We start from the raw sequence: 17900 nt of genomic DNA on the forward strand, positions 1-17900 counted from the left end.
GGGCTGTGACGTGACACCCCACCTTGCACTCCACTCATCACTGTCGTGTGGATCTGTACAGGTGACATCAGTGAACTGATGGTTTCTGCACCCCCCCCCCGTATACCCAGTGATAGAGGGGGGTCCGCTGCGGTAACCCACCCATCACGACCTGAGACCAATCAGAACCTCTCTGAAAATACAGGATCACATTCTAGAGTCAGCACAAAAAGTGAGATTTATATGACAATGGCGCCACCTGCTGTTCACACTGCGACAGTGCAGGACACAAAATCCATATATGTAGTCAAGAGGCAACTGCTCCTCTGTTATCAGCCAGCAGCAACTGGTCCAGGAGTTACCAATATAGGAATAAGAAAGGTTCATATCCCCCTGTTATACAGAGGATAATCCAAAGCCTCTACCAGACCCTAATGTATGAGAACGCCATCTATCACTGCTGACAGCCTGCCTGTATACATGTGAGAGGTTACCAGCCCCTTCCCCGGTGATGACATCACTGATATAATGATGAGACCACACCCCTTATACTCCAGCCCCACCCCTCATCTATCACTGCTGACAACCTGCCTGTATACATGTGAGAGATTACCAGCCCCGCCCCCGGTGATTACATCACTGATGTAATGATGAGACCACACCCCTTATACTCCGGCCCCGCCCCCGGTGATGACATAACTGATATAATTATGAGACCCCGCCCCCGTGATGACATCACTGTTGTAATGATGAGACCACACCCCTTATACTCCAGCCCTGCCCCCGGTGATGACATCACTGATGAGACCACACCCCCGGTGATGACATCACTGATGTAATGAGGAGACCCCGCCCCCGTGATGACATCACTGGCACTCTGACCCTGCTCTCCTTCCCCCAGTGCCGGCGTGGAGCTCCCCCTCCCCCGCTCGGAGAGGTACCAGACGTTGCCTAGGACCAGCCGGCAGTACTTGTGTGGTTCGCCTCCTCCTGGACGAAACTTGCCATGTGACTACAAATATGCCCAGGACCGGGTCAGCCACCTGAAGATGTCCAGCCAGGAGCGTCAGGCCACTAAGGAGGGCATGGTGTGGCAGCTGTACGAGTGGCAGCAGAGGCAGCAGTTCAAACATGGCAGCCCGACCGGACAGATGTACGTGGGCCCCCTGGAGGAGCGATCCCGAGCCAAGAGCTTGTTGGACGTCCCGCGATCTGTGTCTGTCCCTCCTTCTCCCACTGATCTCCCACCACCGGCTCCTCCAAAGCTCTTTCCTCTGCGGAGACCCCACACTCCAGCAGAACGGCTCACGGTGCGACCGGAGGACAGTCCGACTGACGTCCCCTTCATGGGGTCTCCTCAGAAGACGCGGGTCCATTCTGTAAAGGTAATGACCACTAGATGTTCATGTAATGGGGTCCATCCTCTGCGGTGACCTCGCTGTGTGGCCCTGCACTGGTACTGGGGTCCATCCTCTGCAGTGACCCCTCTGCGCAGCCCTGCACTGGTACTGGGGTCCATCCTCTGCGGTGACCCCTCTGCGCAGCCCTGCACTGGTACTGGGGTCCATCCTCTGCAGTGACCCCGCTGCGCAGCCCTGCACTGGTACTGGGGTCCATCCTCTGCAGTGACCCCGCTGTGCGGCCCTGCACTGGTACTGGGGTCCATCCTCTGCGGTGACCCCTCTGCGCAGCCCTGCACTGGTACTGGGGTCCATCGTCTGCGGTGACCCCTCTGCGCGGCCCTGCACTGGTACTGGGGTCCATCCTCTGCAATGACCCCTCTGCGTAGCCCTGCACTGGTACTGGGGTCCATCCTCTGCAGTGACCCCTCTGCGCAGCCCTCCACTGGTACTGGGGTCCATCCTCTGCAATGACCCCTCTGCGCAGCCCTGCACTGGTACTGGGGTCCATCCTCTGCAGTGACCCCTCTGCGCAGCCCTGCACTGGTACTGGGGTCCATCCTCTGCAGTGACCCCGCTGTGCGGCCCTGCACTGGTGTCCATCCTCTGCGGTGACCCCGCTGTTTGGCCCCGCACTGGTACTGGGGTCCTTCCTCCGCAGTGACCCCGCTGTGCGGTCCTGCACTGGTACTGGGGTCCATCCTCTGCGGTGACCCCGCTGTGTGGCCCTGCACTGGTACTGGGGTCCATCTTCTGCGGTGACCCCGCTGTGTGGCCCTGCACTGGTACTGGGGTCCATCCTCTGCAGTGACCCCGCTGCGCAGCCCTGCACTGGTAATGGGGTCCTTCCTCCTCAGTGACCCCGCTGTGCGGCCCTGCACTGGTACTGGGGTCCATCCTCTGCGGTGACCCCGCTGTGTGGCCCAGCACTGGTACTGGGGTCCATCCTCTGCGGTGGCCCCGCTGTAAGGCCCTGCACTGGTACTGGGGTCCATCCTCTGCGGTGGCCCCGCTGTAAGGCCCTGCACTGGTACTGGGGTCCATCCTCTGCGGTGACCCCGCTGTGCGGTCCTGCACTGGTACTGGGGTCCTTCCTCCGCAGTGACCCCGCTGTGCGGCCCTGTACTGGTACTGGGGTCCCTCCTCTGCGGTGACCCCGCTATCCGGCCCTGCACTGGTACTGGGGTCCATCCTCTACGGTGACCCCGCTGTGCGGCCCTGCACTAGTACTGGGGTCCTTCCTCCACAGTGACCCCACTGTGCGGCCCTGCACTGGTACTGGGGTCCTTCCTCCGCAGTGACCCCGCTGTGCGGCCCTGCACTGGTACTGGGGTCAATCCTCTGCGGTGACCCCGCTGTGCGGCACTGCACTGGTACTGGGGTCCATCCTCTGCGGTAACCCCTCTGCGCAGCCCTGTACTGGTACTGGGGTCCTTCCTCCGCAGTGACCCCGCTGTGCGGCCCTGCACTGGTACTGGGGTCCATCCTCTGCGGTGACCCCGCTGTGTGGCCCTGCACTGGTACTGGGGTCCATCCTCTGCGGTGACCCCACTGTGCGGCTCTGCACTGGTACTGGGGTCCTTCCTCCGCAGTGACCCCCTGTTCGGCCATGGAGGTCCCTAGCATCAGGCGCTGTGCAGGGGTCCTGTCTGGTACTTGGGGGGTCCTGATTCTGTCTTGTCTTCCACCTCCTCAGTTCCTCTTGTCTTTTCCTTCCTTCCAGTCCTCGGCCTATGGGAGCCGCCGCTCCGTGCCCTCCGCCGGGTACATGACGCACACTGTAAGTGCCCCCAGTTTACATGGCCAGTCGGTAAGAACTTTTCCTCATCATCTTATTTTGCCATTTTGTATTTTCTGTCGAAAACAAGAGATAAAAAGAACAATGTAAAAAGCGCTGGTGACGCCTTCCCTGCAGTGACCCCCCCCCCCCCCCGACCCCCCCCCCCCGCGCGCCACCTCCTCCATTACCGAGAGCTCCAGGGCCTGGACTGTGGTCCTCAGGAGCCACGACCTGCACTCCAGCACATGTGTGGACTCACGTGTGCCACCAGCACCTGAAATTACACTATGGCCAAAATAATGCCGCCATTGCATGCTCGCTCTGCAGCACGGCCTCCATGCTCTGCAGCACGGCCTCCATGGTCTGCAGCACGGCCTCCATGGTCTGCAGCACATCTCAACTGTTGTAAGACTACAACTCTTAGCAAGTGCTGATGCTTTGCTGGGAGTTGTAGTTTTACAATCTCCGGCCTGAAGAAGACTGCTTTTCTGGTCAGCCGCCATCCTCAGCAGCAGGCAGAGCACTGGGCGTGTAGATGCCGTCCATAGGGGCTGGTAATCACCCGTGCGGGCACCTCTCTCCCGGTGACGCTTTGTGTCCTCACAGGAGCTAAAGATACCGCTCGTCTCATCATCACGTACTCTGCAGCGCTCTGTGCATCCAAAATCAGGTGAGAAGTCAGGTGTGAAAGGCTCAGCCATACTACTCATCGTATACACTGAGCCTGTGCAGCGCTCTGCCGGCCCGGATGGAGGTGTGCTGCCTGACAGGAAACGTGCCATCAGCTTTGCTGACATTTTCTGTATTAAGTAGCCCAACATCAGCTGCATGCCTCCACTGTCATGTGTGAACAGAGGACGTGTGACCGACACCGGCAAGACATAATAGTGTGGACATATAGGTGTGCGCTGTGCGGGTTACTACCAGAGACGTATAGATGTGCAGGTTATTACTGGGGACGTATAGATATGTGGGTTATTACTGGGGACGTATAGATGTGCGGGTTATTACCTGGGACGTATAGATGTGCGGGTTATTACCTGGGACGTATAGATGTGCGGGTTATTAGTGGGGACATACTCGTATATATGTGCGGGTTACTACCAGGGACGTACAGATGTGCAGGTTATTAGTGGGGACATATAGATGTGCGGGTTACTACCAGGGACGCATAGATGTGCGGGTTATTACTGGGGACGTATAGATGTGCGGGTTACTACCAGGGACGTATAGATGTGCGGGTTATTACCTGGGACATATAGATGTGCGGGTTATTACCTGGAAAGTATAGATGTGTGGGTTTTTAGTGGGGACATATAGATGTGCGGGTTACTACCAGGGACATATTGATGTGCGGGTTATTAGTGGGGACATATAGATATGCGGGTTACTACCAGGGATGTATAGATGTGTCGGTTATTACTGGGGATGTATAGATGTGCAGGTTATTACGTGGGACGTATAGATGTGTGGGTTATTACCTGGGACGTATAGATGTGCGGGGTTATTAGTGGGAACATATAGATGTGCGGGTCACTACCAGGGACGTATAGATGTGCAGATTATTACTGGGGACGTATAGATGTGCGGGTTATTAGTGGGGACTTATAGATGTGCGGGTTATTACCGGGGATTTATAGATGTTCGACTTGTTGTCTGGGACCTATAGGTGTGCGGGTTATTACTGGGGATGCATAGATGTGTGGGTTATTACCGGGGACCTGTAGATATGCGGGTTATTACTGGGGACTTATAGATGTGCGGGTTACTACTGGGGACGTATAGATGTGCGGGTTATTAGTGGGGACGTATAGATGTGCTGGTTATTACCGGGGATTTATAGATGTGCGACTTATTGTCTGGGACGTATAGATATGCGGGTTATTACCGGGGACTTATAGATGTGCTGGTTTTTACTGAGGACGTATAGATGTGTGGGTTATTACTGAAGATGTATAGATGTGCGGGTTATTACCTGGGACGTATAGATGTGCGGGTTATTACCGGGGACGTATAGATGTGTGGGTTATTACTGGGGACGTATAGATGTGTGGGTTATTACCGGGGACCTGTAGATGTGCGGGTTATTACCGGGGACCTGTAGATGTGCGGGTTATTACCGGGGACCTGTAGATGTGCGGGTTATTACCGGGGACATATAGATGTGCGGGTTATTACCGGGGACTTATAGATGTGTGACTTATTGTCTGGGACCTATAGGTGTGCGGGTTATTAGCTGGGACGTATAGATGTGTGGGTTATTACTGGGGACGTATAGATGTGCGTGTTATTACCGGGGACGTATAGATGTACGAATTATTACCGGGGACGTATAGATGTGTGGGTTATTACTGAGGACGTATAGATGTGCGACTTATTGTCTGGGACCTATAGGTGTGCGGGTTATTATCTGGGACGTATAGATGTGCGGGTTATTACTGGGGACTTATAGATGTGCGGGTTATTACTGAGGACGTATAGATGTGTGGGTTATTACCTGGGACGTATAGATGTACGGGTTATTACTGGGGATGTATAGATGTGCGGGTTATTACGTGGGACATATAGATGTGAGGGTTATTACTGGTGACGTATAGATGTGCGGGTTATTACTGGGGACGTATAGATGTGTGGGTTATTACTGGGGACTTATAGATGTGCGACTTATTTTCTGGGACCTATAGGTGTGCGGGTTATTAGCTGGGATGTATAGATGTGTCGGTTATTACTGGGGACGTATAGATGTGCGTTATTACCGGGGACGTATAGATGTACGGATTATTACCGGGGACGTATAGATGTGTGGGTTATTACTGAGGACGTATAGATGTGCGACTTATTGTCTGGGACCTATAGGTGTGCGGGTTATTAGCTGGGATGTATAGATGTGTCGGTTATTACTGGGGACGTATAGATGTGCGTTATTACCGGGGACGTATAGATGTACGGATTATTACCGGGGACGTATAGATGTGTGGGTTATTACTGAGGACGTATAGATGTGCGACTTATTGTCTGGGACCTATAGGTGTGCGGGTTATTACCTGGGACGTATAGATGTGCGGGTTATTACTGGGGACGTATAGATGTGCGGGTTATTACCGGGGACGTATAGATGTGCGGGTTATTACTGGGGACTTATAGATGTGCGACTTATTTTCTGGGACCTATAGGTGTGCGGGTTATTAGCTGGGATGTATAGATGTGTCGGTTATTACTGGGGACGTATAGATGTGCGTTATTACCGGGGACGTATAGATGTACGGATTATTACCGGGGACGTATAGATGTGTGGGTTATTACTGAGGACGTATAGATGTGCGACTTATTTTCTGGGACCTATAGGTGTGCGGGTTATTAGCTGGGATGTATAGATGTGTCGGTTATTACTGGGGACGTATAGATGTGCGTTATTACCGGGGACATATAGATGTACGGATTATTACCGGGGACGTATAGATGTGTGGGTTATTACTGAGGACGTATAGATGTGCGACTTATTGTCTGGGACCTATAGGTGTGCGGGTTATTACCTGGGACGTATAGATGTGCGGGTTATTACTGGGGACGTATAGATGTGCGGGTTATTACCGGGGACGTATAGATGTGCGGGTTATTACCGGGGACGTATAGATGTGCGGGTTATTACCGGGGACGTATAGATGTGCGGGTTATTACCGGGGACGTATAGATGTGCGGGTTATTACCGGGGACGTATAGATGTGCGGGTTATTACCTGGGACGGATAGATGTGCGGGTTATTACTGGGGACGTATAGGTGTGCGGGTTATTACCGGGGACGTATAAAGCCGCTGGTGGTATATAGGGGCCGCACGCTCTCCCGCCCCTTCTAACCTCTGTCTCTTCTCTCTGGAGGCCGATGACACCTATATGCAGCTGAAGAAGGAGCTGGAGTACTTGGACCTGAAGGTAACATCATTTTTACCTGAGCGCTTGTTATGAAGGGTGAGGGCAATAGTTGGGATGAACTGTAAGGCCACCGGGGCCATCAGGTCCATGAGGACAGGTTTTTCTGGCAGTGAAAATGGCGCCTCCTGCTGGTGTCTGAGGGTTTCACTCCGGCTCTCTTTTGATTTGGCGCAGATAAAGTATAATGAGCCTCTGATCAACTTGGTTCACAGTGTTCTCCGGAACTCCACGCCGGGGTACCGCACGAGCATCAACGTAAGCGCCTCTCGCTCTGCGCACATCTCATGGCTTTGCGCTGCGGCAGTAGTCACATTGCTGCTTCTTCACAGGTTTCTTTGTCATTGAGTTTTGCTTGCTGATGCTTGTAGTCCGCCTGTTGATGATTTGATTACAGCTCTGTGTCCAGCATGGAGACGCAGCCGTGCTGCGCGGGCGCATGCGTTTCGTGTCTCCGCGGTTAGTGGAGGCCTCTTTTGCTTTTATTTTTTTACTATTTCCCATGTAAATTTCTAATAGTTTTCCTGCAAATTCAGCAGCAAAACTACTGAATAAAGCCGAGACCCTAGACCCCCGCCACACACACTTGAGGAAAATCGGAGCATGGCTGCTGGGGTGAGCGCACCGCCACCAGAAGGGCTGTGAGTTAACAGAGCCTTAACGGAGGCCTGTCACAGGCGCCTGCTGTGTGATCTGCCGACAGCGGGATGTGGGGCACCGATACCACCCACGTGTCAGTACCGGGCTGATGGCTGTGGTTATCAGCAGATCATCACTGAGGACCGATTCTCTTCTGCCAGGTCGTCCTCCATATTCATCAACTCTGTCTAACCCAAGCATTGTTTGGCAGCTTTTTGCCTATGCTCAGCGTACACAGCTGTCAATCAATGCTGAGGGTAGGTTTATATAGAGGGATGGGGCGGGCTATAGAGAGTTGTGGTGGCGGAGCAATACAGATCTAAACAGTCAGAGAACAGGTAGCTCTCCAGCACAAGAAGTGACAGCACACTGAGATCTGAATCTCTGCACCGGCCTGCTCTCGGGATCTTTTCTCCCACACCGACCTGCTATCGGGATCTCTTCTCCCGCAGCGGCCTGCTCTCGGGAATCTCTGCCCCCGCACCGGCCTGCTCTCGGGATCTCTTCTCCGGCAGTGGCCTGCTCTCGGGATCTCTGCCCTCGCACCGCCTGCTCTCGGGATCTCTTCTCCCGCAGCGGCCTGCTCTCGGGATCTCTGCTCCCGCACCGGCCTGCTCTCGGGATCTCTGCTCCCGCACCTGCCTGCTCTCGGGAACACTTCTCCTGCAGCGGCCTGCTCTCGGGATCTCTGCCCCCACACTGGCCTGCTCTTGGGATCTCTTCTTTCGCACCGGCCTGCTCTCGGGATCTCTTCTCCCACACCAGCCTGCTCTCGGGATCTCTGCCCCCGGCACCGGTCTGCTCTCGGGATCTCTGCCCCCGCACCGGCCTGCTCTCGAGATCTCTGCCCTCACACCGGCCTCCTCTCAGGATCTCTGCCCCCGCACTGACCTGCTCTCGGGATCTCTTCTCCCGCATCGGCCTGCTCTCGCGATCTCTGCCCTCGCACCGGACTGCTCTCGGGATCTCTGCCCCCGCACCGCCTGCTCTCGGGATCTTTGCCGCCGCACCGGCCTGCTCTCACGATCTCTGTCTCCGCAATGGCCTGCTCTCAGGATCTCTGCCCCTGCACCGGCCTGCTCTCAGGATCTCTGCCCCCGCATCGGCCTGCTCTCGGGATCTCTTCTCCCGCACCTGCCTGCTCTCGGGATGTCTTCTTCCGCACCGGCCTGCTCTCGGGATCTCTGCCCCTGCAGCGGCCTGCTCACAGGATCTCTTCTCCCACACTAGTCTGCTCTCGGGATCTCTTCTCCCACACCGGCCTGCTCTCGAGATCTCTGCCCCCGCACCGGCCTTCTCTCGGGGTCTCTGCCTCCGCACCGGCCTGCACTCAGGGTCTCTGTCCCCGCACTGGCCTGCCCTTGGGGTCTCTGCCCCCCGCACCGGCCTGCCCTCGGGGTCTCTGCCCCTTCACCATCCTGCCCTCGGGGTCTATGCCCTCGCACCATCCTGCTCTGCCCCCGTACTGGGCTACTCTCAGATGGGACATCAAAAACCTTAAAGGGATTTTACAGAGTTATGGCCTCGTCTCCACAAATGGTGTCAATATAGTCCTCTGCTGCAAGCTTTCAGGACATTCTGGGAGTTATGGTTCCGCTGCAGAGCCATCATTACCGATCATTGAGGTTTTTTGGTCAGATGCTGCTTTGCTTGTGTCAGCACAGACGTCCGTCAGCTCCGGTGTCACCTTGTCATCTGGATATCTTATATACGAGAATATGGCGGTACATTACTATGTGAGCAGCGGAATCCTGCTCCTCACGCACGTCATGTTCAACTGAAATGTGAAAAACTTTAGAAATGTTGACAGTTGGGAAAAGTTAGCTGCGCGGACATTACGCGCTCCCCGTTCCCTACCTGTAGGCATTACGCGCTCCCCGTTCCCTATGTGTAGGCATTACGCGCTCCCCGTTCCCTACCTGTAGGCATTACGCACTCCCCGTTCCCTATGTGTAGGCATTACGCGCTCCCCTTTCCCTGCCTGTAGGCATTACACGCTCCCCGTTCCCTATGTGTAGGCATTACGCGCTCCCCATTCCCTACCTGTAGGCATTACGCGCTCCCCGTTCCCTACCTGTAGGCATTACGCGCTCCCCGTTCCCTACCTGTTGGCATTAGGCGCTCCCCTTTCCCTATGTGTAGACATTACGCCCTCCCTGTTCCCTACCTGTAGACATTACACGCTCCACGTTCCCTATGTGTAGATATTACACCCTCCCCGTTCCCTACCTGTAGGCATTACACGCTCCCCGTTCCCTATGTGTAGGCATTACGCGCTCCCCATTCCCTACCTGTAGGCATTACGCGCTCCCCGTTCCCTACCTGTAGGCATTACGCCCTCCCTGTTCCCTACCTGTAGGCATTACGTGCTCCCCTTTCCCTATGTGTAGACATTACGCCCTCCCTGTTCCCTACCTGTAGACATTACACGCTCCACGTTCCCTATGTGTAGATATTACACCCTCCCCGTTCCCTACCTGTAGGCATTACACGCTCCCCGTTCCCTACGTGTAGGCATTACGCGCTCCCCTTTCCCTATGTGTAGGCATTACGCGCTCACCGTTCCCTACCTGTAGGCATTACGTGCTCCTTGTTCTCTGTGTGTAGGCATTACACGCTCCCTGTTCCCTACATGTAGGCATTACGCCCTCCCCTTTCCCTATGTGTGGGCATTACACGCTCCCTGTTCCCTACGTGTAGGCATTACGCGCTCCCCTTTCCCTATTTGTAGGCATTACATGCTCCCCGTTTCCTACCTGTAGGCATTACGCGCTCCCCATTCCCTGTGTGTAGGCATTACGCGCTCACTGTTCCCTATGTGTAGGCATTACACGCTCCCCGTACCCTTCCTGTAGGCATTACACGCTCCCCGTTCCCTACGTGTAGGCAATACGTGCTCCCCTTTCCCTATGTGTAGGCATTACGCGCTCCCTGTTCCCTATATGTAGGCATTACCCGCTCCCTGTTCCCTACCTGTAGGCATTACGCGCTCCACGTTCCCTACGTGTAGGCATTACGCGCTCCCCTTTCCCTATGTGTAGGCATTACGTGCTCCATGTTCCCTATGTGTAGGCATTAAGTGCTTCCTGTTCCCTATGTGTAGGCATTACGTGCTCCCTGTTCCCTATGTGTAGGCATTACGCGCTCCCTGTTCCCTACCTGTAGGCATTATGTGCTCCCTGTTCCCTATGTGTAGGCATTACGCACTCCCCGTTCCCTATATGTAGGCATTACCCGCTCCCTGTTCCCTATGTTTAGGCATTACGCGCTCCCTGCTCCCTATGTGTAGACATTACGCGCTCCCTGTTGCCTACCTGTAGGCATTACGCGCTCCCCGTTCCCTACGTGTACGCATTACGCACTCCCCGTTCCCTATGTGTAGGCATTACCCGCTCCCTGTTCCCTATGTGTAGGCATTACGCGCTTCCTGTTCCCTAACTGTAGGCATTATACGCTCCCCGTTCCCTACGTGTAGGCCAAGACGCGCTCCCCTTTCCCTATGTGTAGGCATCACGCGGTCACTGCCATCACAACACATTCTGCTCTCATTGGTTGTGCTGGTAGCCCCGTCTGCTGGTGTCACAGGTGGACCATCTCTTAGCGGTTACGTTTGCGTTCCCTGCCGCCATGTTTCTGTGTTTGTACCATCACACGCTGTACACTGCATGCACCAGTGGCTTTCTCATAGCTCGTACGTCCTCATTTGTCATCTCTCTTACACATTGTGTTTCCCGACCACCAGGTGACTGGGCGAGAATCCTACAAGGAACGATCCACAAAACCTGTGAAAATTGCTGAAAGTGACGTTGATGTAAGTTAAATGCTGCAGAATAACAGGAAGTGTGTCGTCCAGCAACCCCGAGTGTCAGTGACGACGATCACATGGCGAAGGGAAAGCAAAATGGATGATGAACTTAAATCCTGCAAAATGTATCAGAATTGTGATTGGTGTTACCTGATCATCCGTTATTGTTGTGCATCGGGGCAAGCGAGCAATACATGAGGAGCATGGAGCATGGAACATGGCGGCTCCTGAGTGCTCCTAGGGCTCATATCCTCAGCACAACCAGTACAATACATGAGGAGCATGGAGCATGGAACATGGCAGCTCCTGAGTGCTCCTAGGGCTCATATCCTCAGCACAACCAGTAATGGTGTTTCCCTACTGCCTCCTACAGCTCTTATCTTATGTGTATTTAACATTTTTCACCCTCCCATCTGTTATCGCTCGCGCTCTCTCGCCTACCTCCCGTCGCTCTCTCATCTACCTCCTGTCGCTCGCTCATTCGCCTACCTCCTGTCGCTCGTTCTTTCGCCTACCTCCCGTCGCCTGCTCTCTCACCTACCTCCCGTCGCTCGCTCTTTCGCCTACCTCCCGTCGCTCGCTCTTTCGCCTACCTCCCGTCGCCTGCTCTTTCGCCTACCTCCTGTCACCCGCTCTGTCTCCTACGTTCTAACACCCGCTCTTTCGCCTACGTTCCATCGCCCGCTCTATTGTCTACCTCCAGTCGCCCGCTCTTTCGCCTACCTCCTGTCGCCCGCTCTTTCGCCTACGTTCCATCGCCCGCTCTTTCGCCTACTTTCCGTCGCCCGCTCTTTCGCCTACCTCCTGTCGCCCGCTCTTTCGCCTACGTTCCGTCGCCCGCTCTTTCGCCTACGTTCCGTCGCCCGCTCTTTCGCCTACGTTCCGTCGCCCACTCTTTTGCCTACATTCCGTCGCCCGCTCTTTTGCCTACGTTCCGTCACCCGCTCTTTTGCCTAAGTTCCGTCGCCCGCTCTTTCACCTACCTCCCGTCGCCCGCTCTTTCACCTACCTCCCGTCGCTCGCTCTTTCGCCTACCTCCCGTCGCCTGCTCTTTCGCCTACCTCCCGTCACCCGCTCTGTCTCCTACGTTCTGACACCCGCTCTTTCGCCTATGTTCCGTCATCCGATCTTTTGTCTACCTCCCATCGCCCTCTCTTTTGCCTACGTTCCGTTGCCCGCTCTCTCACCTACGTTCCGTCGCCCGCTCTTTTGCCTACCTCCCGTCGCTTGCTCTTTCGCCTACCTCCCTTTGCTCGCTCTTTCGCCTACCTCCCGTCGCTCGCTCTTTCGCCTACCTCCCGTCGCTCGCTCTTTCGCCTACCTACCGTCGCCCGCTCTTTCGCCTACCTCCCGTCGCCCGCTCTTTTGCCTACCTCCCGTCGCCCGCTCTTTTGCCTACCTCCCGTCGCCCGCTCTTTCGCCTATCTCCCGTCATTTTCTCCTTTTTCACCTTAATTTTTCTTCTCTCTTTTGTATACTTCAGTTGCTCTCATATGTTCTCTTGTAGGTGAAGCTTAGTATCTTGTGTGAACAAGATCGGATTCTGCAGGACCTGGAAGACAAGATCCGTGCTCTGAAGGACAATAAGGTCAGTGACTGCCCCTCATTGCTTTGCTTCTACAGTAAATAGCTGGTCATCAAGGGCTGGGGCTTTTGTCATAATTTTTTATCCTGGACAGATCCTGTTTTGCTCTGTGGCCAGGGTGGGTCATCTGTTTTTATCCTGGATATCAGGGTAGAGGGGCTTCTGTCTTTATCTGGGACCTTGGTGGAACGTCTGACTTTATCCCAGACGTCTTTAGGGGGACTGGACCTCTGGGCCTTTTTTCTTCATGCCTGACCTCAGGGGGCTTCTGTCATGATCCAGGATCTGAACAGGGCTTCTATTAATGACGTGCGAATCTGAAATTCAGCATGAATAACTAATTTTTCAATTATTGCCGAAAACCGGTGCTGGGCAACAGCCATATTTGTCAGATGTCCATGACTGGCCAGGGAGAACGCTACTGACGGCAGTCGCTGGTAGGAATGTGCCGATGGTAAGAGCCACTGGTGCACGCTCTGCTTCAGATGAGGCTGGACAATCTCCAGGAACTGCCTGAATTCATCAGATCACAGTTTTCTCATTGCTTTTTTTACTTCTTCATTCTTGTTATTTGGAGAGAGGCGCATCGGGTGACCACTAATCGCTGGAGATATTCTTTGAGCAGACACAGATCTTAATCTTATTTTACAGGACAAACTTGAAACTGTCCTGGAGGTTTTGCACAGACAGTTGGATCAGTACAAGGATCAGCCGCAGCACACGGAGAAGATTTCCTACCAGCAGCGTCTCCTGCAGGAGGATTTAGTCCAGATCCGAGCTGAAATGTCCAAAGTCTCCACGGTGCGTGTTCTTCTGTAAATGCCCATGATATGGACGCCAGAGGTAGCAGTGACCTGTGTTGTGTCTGTGTGCAGGATATGGAGAACTCCTGGAACGAGTATTTGCGGCTGGAGACGGATGTGACTCATTTGAGACAGTGGTTGCAGGAACAGATGAAGTGTTCTCCGTCTTCTCAGGTAATGAGTCCTGGTTGTTTTCCGTTTTGTGTGCGATACGAGACCAGTGGTCTGACGTCATTGCGAGCAGCGGCTGCCCTGGCCAGGTTTAGTTGTCAGCCTGTGCGCTCACTGATTGTGCGCTGATCTTATCATTTGTCATCTCTTCGATCAGGACAGGACTCAGCTGCAGAAGGATCTGTGGAGAATTGAGGATGTAACGGCCGGACTCAGCTCCAATAAACTCAATTTCAAAATGTTAGTCGAATCGTTCAAAAATCCAGGTAACTTTCCATGGGAGTTAATAGGACAGTCGGCGTATGTACGAGTCAGGTGAGAGTGATCAGTGATGGTGGGTCACGATCAGGATATGTTCATACGAGCGGAGAACTGCTGCTACAAAGCTTTAGGCCAAATTCCAGTAATGTATCACTTACTGGATTGTTTGGAGCAGTTTCATGCAACCCGTTTTCTCTGTTTTGATGTAGCAATAGTGAGAATGCTGAGCTGTATACATATGGAAGGCTGCAATGCGGTGAATGCAGGGGGTATCATACAGCTGCTCCGGGCAGTCGGGCATGGCGATCCGCACCGGGCAGCGAGGCATGAAGGTCAGCTTCGGGCAGTCGGGCACGGCGATCCGCATCTGGCAGTGGGGCACAAAGCTCAGCTCCGGGCAGTCGGGCACAGCGATCCGCAGCGGGGCACGAAGGTCAGCTCCGGGCAGACGGGCACGGCGATCCGCATCGGGCAGTGAGGCACGAAGGTCAGCTCCGGGCAGTCGGGCATGGCGATCCGCATCGGGCAGTGGGGCACGAAGATCAGCTCCGGGCAGTCGGGCACGGCGATCCGCATCGGGCAGTGGGGCACGAAGGTCAGCTCCGAGCAGTCGGGCACGGCGATCCGCACCGGGCAGTGGGCATGAAGGTCAGCTCCGGGCAGTCGGGCACGGGGGTCCCCTCTGGGCAGTCGGGCGCGGTGGTCCCCTCTGGGCAGTCGGGCATGGTGACCGCACCTGACATCTCCATTTTCTATACAAAACTTATTTCTTCTAGAAAGGAAAACTGTGTCACGAATCACAGGGAGGATAACTTTATCATCCCCGCCACTCACACCAATATGTCCTGAACCGGGGTTGTTTGGTTGCCCCGATTCTTTTCTGAAGGGGATTTATCTATATCCCACTTCCCAGTTCCGGTTTGGAACTTGCAGCTCTCTGGCGCCCCCCTTACCCTCAGGTCAGTCAGGGTACTGCACCTAGGATAATTAGTCGCCAGAAAAGCTGTCTTACTTTGTACTGGCTAATGGGCACACTGCAGCGAAGGTGATATAACTACTCCCACTCAGGCGGGAACAATAATTATCAACGCCGTCCGTCGCTGCCAGGTTTCCCAAATGCGCAGGACAAATCCACTGCCACCAGCTCCAATTTCTTAATAAATAACGGGTCTGGTGCCAACCCAAATTAGTGGCGTAATTCACTTCAGAGGACGTGACAGTACGTTATAGAGCAAGGAGAAACGAAGCTAGTAATTTTATATATTTTACTTCAAAAAGGTAGTCAGTGTTTACAAAAGGGTAACAAGATATTATAAAAGAAGACAAGTATAGTATGTACAAACAATTACAAATAAAAAGGGATTAACAGAAGAAAATTGACTTATGGTTCTTTCATATGGCTGACCATTGGCTCAAGGGAAGGCCATATATCCCAATGCATGACAGATGTGACTCTCAGCTAGACCTGGGACAGAAGACTCAAGAAGACTGACGTCTCACTCACTTATCCCTGTGCCCAAAACCAAGACACTCCCTCTGTGGTGACCTCACTCAGAGGCTGAATACTCCCCTTTCTTAAAATTATGAAAAGCCATTTTTACACATCTTAGCGTATGAACCTCGTAGCAGAAAAACAAAGTTATCACTATGCTCAGCAAGACCTGAAGGTTAATTTAAGTGTAAACACATCTTTGCTATGAGCCCCAGTTAAGCAGTAATGCGTTTCTCACTTTCTACAAAGCGATGAGCTCCCAAAACCCACCAGTTAGGAGCGCTATTGTCGCACATACCAAATATATAACTTTCATATCTCTGTTACTAATTGGGGTCGAGTTATGCCTTACTATTAAGTTTCTACATGAACTAAAGAGCACATGGTACTATGGCTGCCTTTCCCAGCTTAAAGCCATAAACTGCTCAGTGGGGGCTGCTGCACATTGGTACAGAGTGTGTAGTGAGAAGACAGTTTCCTATGCAGCTGAAGGGCGATCAGAAAGCCCACAGCCTGTGTCTGCCATAGGGCTTTGTGTTTTGTGTCAGCGAATGCAGTGGGGGAGAAAAGAAGGGCGGTCGAATCTGCAGCGTGTGTCTGGACCCATGGGAATATGGCATTGTTTACATTATCGTGACAGAGCACGGCGGTCCCATCCGGGCAATCGGGCACCGTGGTCCGCACCTGACATCTCCATTTTCTATACAAAACTTATTTCTTCTAGAAAGGAAAACTGTGCCTTTGGTCCCTTCTACATTTGTGCCTTCTGGAACGACGGCATTTACATCCATTCGCAGTAAATCTGCATCGCCTCATAACCCGCCGAGCCTTGTGAAGCCGACACTAGAGGTGGGCTTGTATCCGCAACCATACTTCCAGGGAAGATCCATCTCACAGCCACAGCTGCTGCAGAAACCAGAGCCACGTCTGTCGTCACCGAGCAGGGCACCGTCACCACCAAAGCTTGTGAGTAGTGCCAAAAAGCAAATGTTTGTGAGGGGGAGGACACCAACAGGAGCGCCATTCACATTTCACCCTCCTCTCCGTCATTAGGAGGAGGATGCCCCTCCACGCCCACCGCTGCCCGACATGTACAGTCCTGAAGATGCAGACCTGTCCCTGAATCTTCCACATCCACCTGCGCTGCCTCCGCCACCGAGAGAATCCTCGGTCATCAGGCACACGTCCGTACGTGGCTTAAAGAGGCAGTCGGATGAGAGGAAGCGAGACCGGGAACTGGGCGGAAATGGAGACTACAGGGTAACGGCACCGCTGTTGTGTAACCTGCCTTTACACATAGGCGACCATTGTATTATGTCTCTCTTCTGGTTACAGGTGGAGCTGCGATCCTACGTCAGCGATCCGGAACTTGCTAATCTGAACGATGCCAACACCTCAACCTCTGCCTTCCTGGGCTCAGATCCCGGCTACCAGACATTGCCCACCAGAGGTAAGTGCTTCAGGCAATATTAGACCATCAGTCGTGTGGCCACCGTCACCTGTACAATTGTTCCCCTATCCTCCTCAGTAGCTGTTCCATATAATGCAGGAGCCGCACATGTGCCCCCCATACCTGCCGAGTCTGTGACTATAGCCCCACAATGTGAGGTGGGTGGTCTGCTAGTGTCTCAGCTTGTGCCCCTCAGCAGTGCCGCACATGTGCCCCCATACCTGCCGAGTCTGTGACCATAACCCCACAATGTGAGGTGGGTGGTCTGCTAGTGTCTCAGCTTGTGCCCCTCAGCAGTGCCGCACATGTGCCCCCATACCTGCCGAGTCTGTGACTATAACCCCACAATGTGAGGTGAGTGGTCCGCTCGTGTCTCAGCTTGTGCCGCACATGTGCCCCCATACCTGCCGAGTCTGTGACTATAGCCCCACAATGTGAGGTGGGTGGTCCGCTAGTGTCTCAGCTTGTGCCCCTCAGAAGTGCTGCACATGTGCCCCCATACCTGCCGAGTCTGTGACTATAACCCCACAATGTGAGGTGGGTGGTCCGCTAGTGTCTCAGCTTGTCCCCCTCAGCAGTGCTGCACATGTGCCCTCATACCTGCCAAG

At 54.0% G+C, this 17900-nt stretch overlaps 1 protein-coding gene across 8 annotated transcripts in view; it reads left to right on the forward strand.

Moving 5' to 3' along the window:
• PLEKHA7 (pleckstrin homology domain containing A7) overlaps positions 1–17900 on the forward strand; it is a 203528-nt gene that overhangs the window by 148429 nt on the left and 37199 nt on the right. For 4 of the 8 annotated variants that reach the window (XM_077286560.1, XM_077286559.1, XM_077286563.1 and 1 more), the window contains 12 exons: positions 881–1364; positions 3103–3189; positions 7036–7089; positions 7264–7344; positions 11468–11536; positions 13038–13118; positions 13767–13916; positions 13991–14092; positions 14247–14355; positions 16567–16808; positions 16896–17102; positions 17178–17292. In XM_077286560.1, coding sequence (XP_077142675.1) covers positions 881–1364; positions 3103–3189; positions 7036–7089; positions 7264–7344; positions 11468–11536; positions 13038–13118; positions 13767–13916; positions 13991–14092; positions 14247–14355; positions 16567–16808; positions 16896–17102; positions 17178–17292 — 1781 coding nt within the window. The remainder of the gene's footprint in view (positions 1–880; positions 1365–3102; positions 3190–7035; positions 7090–7263; positions 7345–11467; positions 11537–13037; positions 13119–13766; positions 13917–13990; positions 14093–14246; positions 14356–16566; positions 16809–16895; positions 17103–17177; positions 17293–17900) is intronic. The other 4 variants (XM_077286567.1, XM_077286565.1, XM_077286564.1 and 1 more) reach the window with 2 other exon arrangements.

Source organism: Ranitomeya variabilis, chromosome 2 (assembly GCF_051348905.1).
Source record: "Ranitomeya variabilis isolate aRanVar5 chromosome 2, aRanVar5.hap1, whole genome shotgun sequence".
NCBI lineage: Eukaryota > Metazoa > Chordata > Amphibia > Anura > Dendrobatidae > Ranitomeya > Ranitomeya variabilis.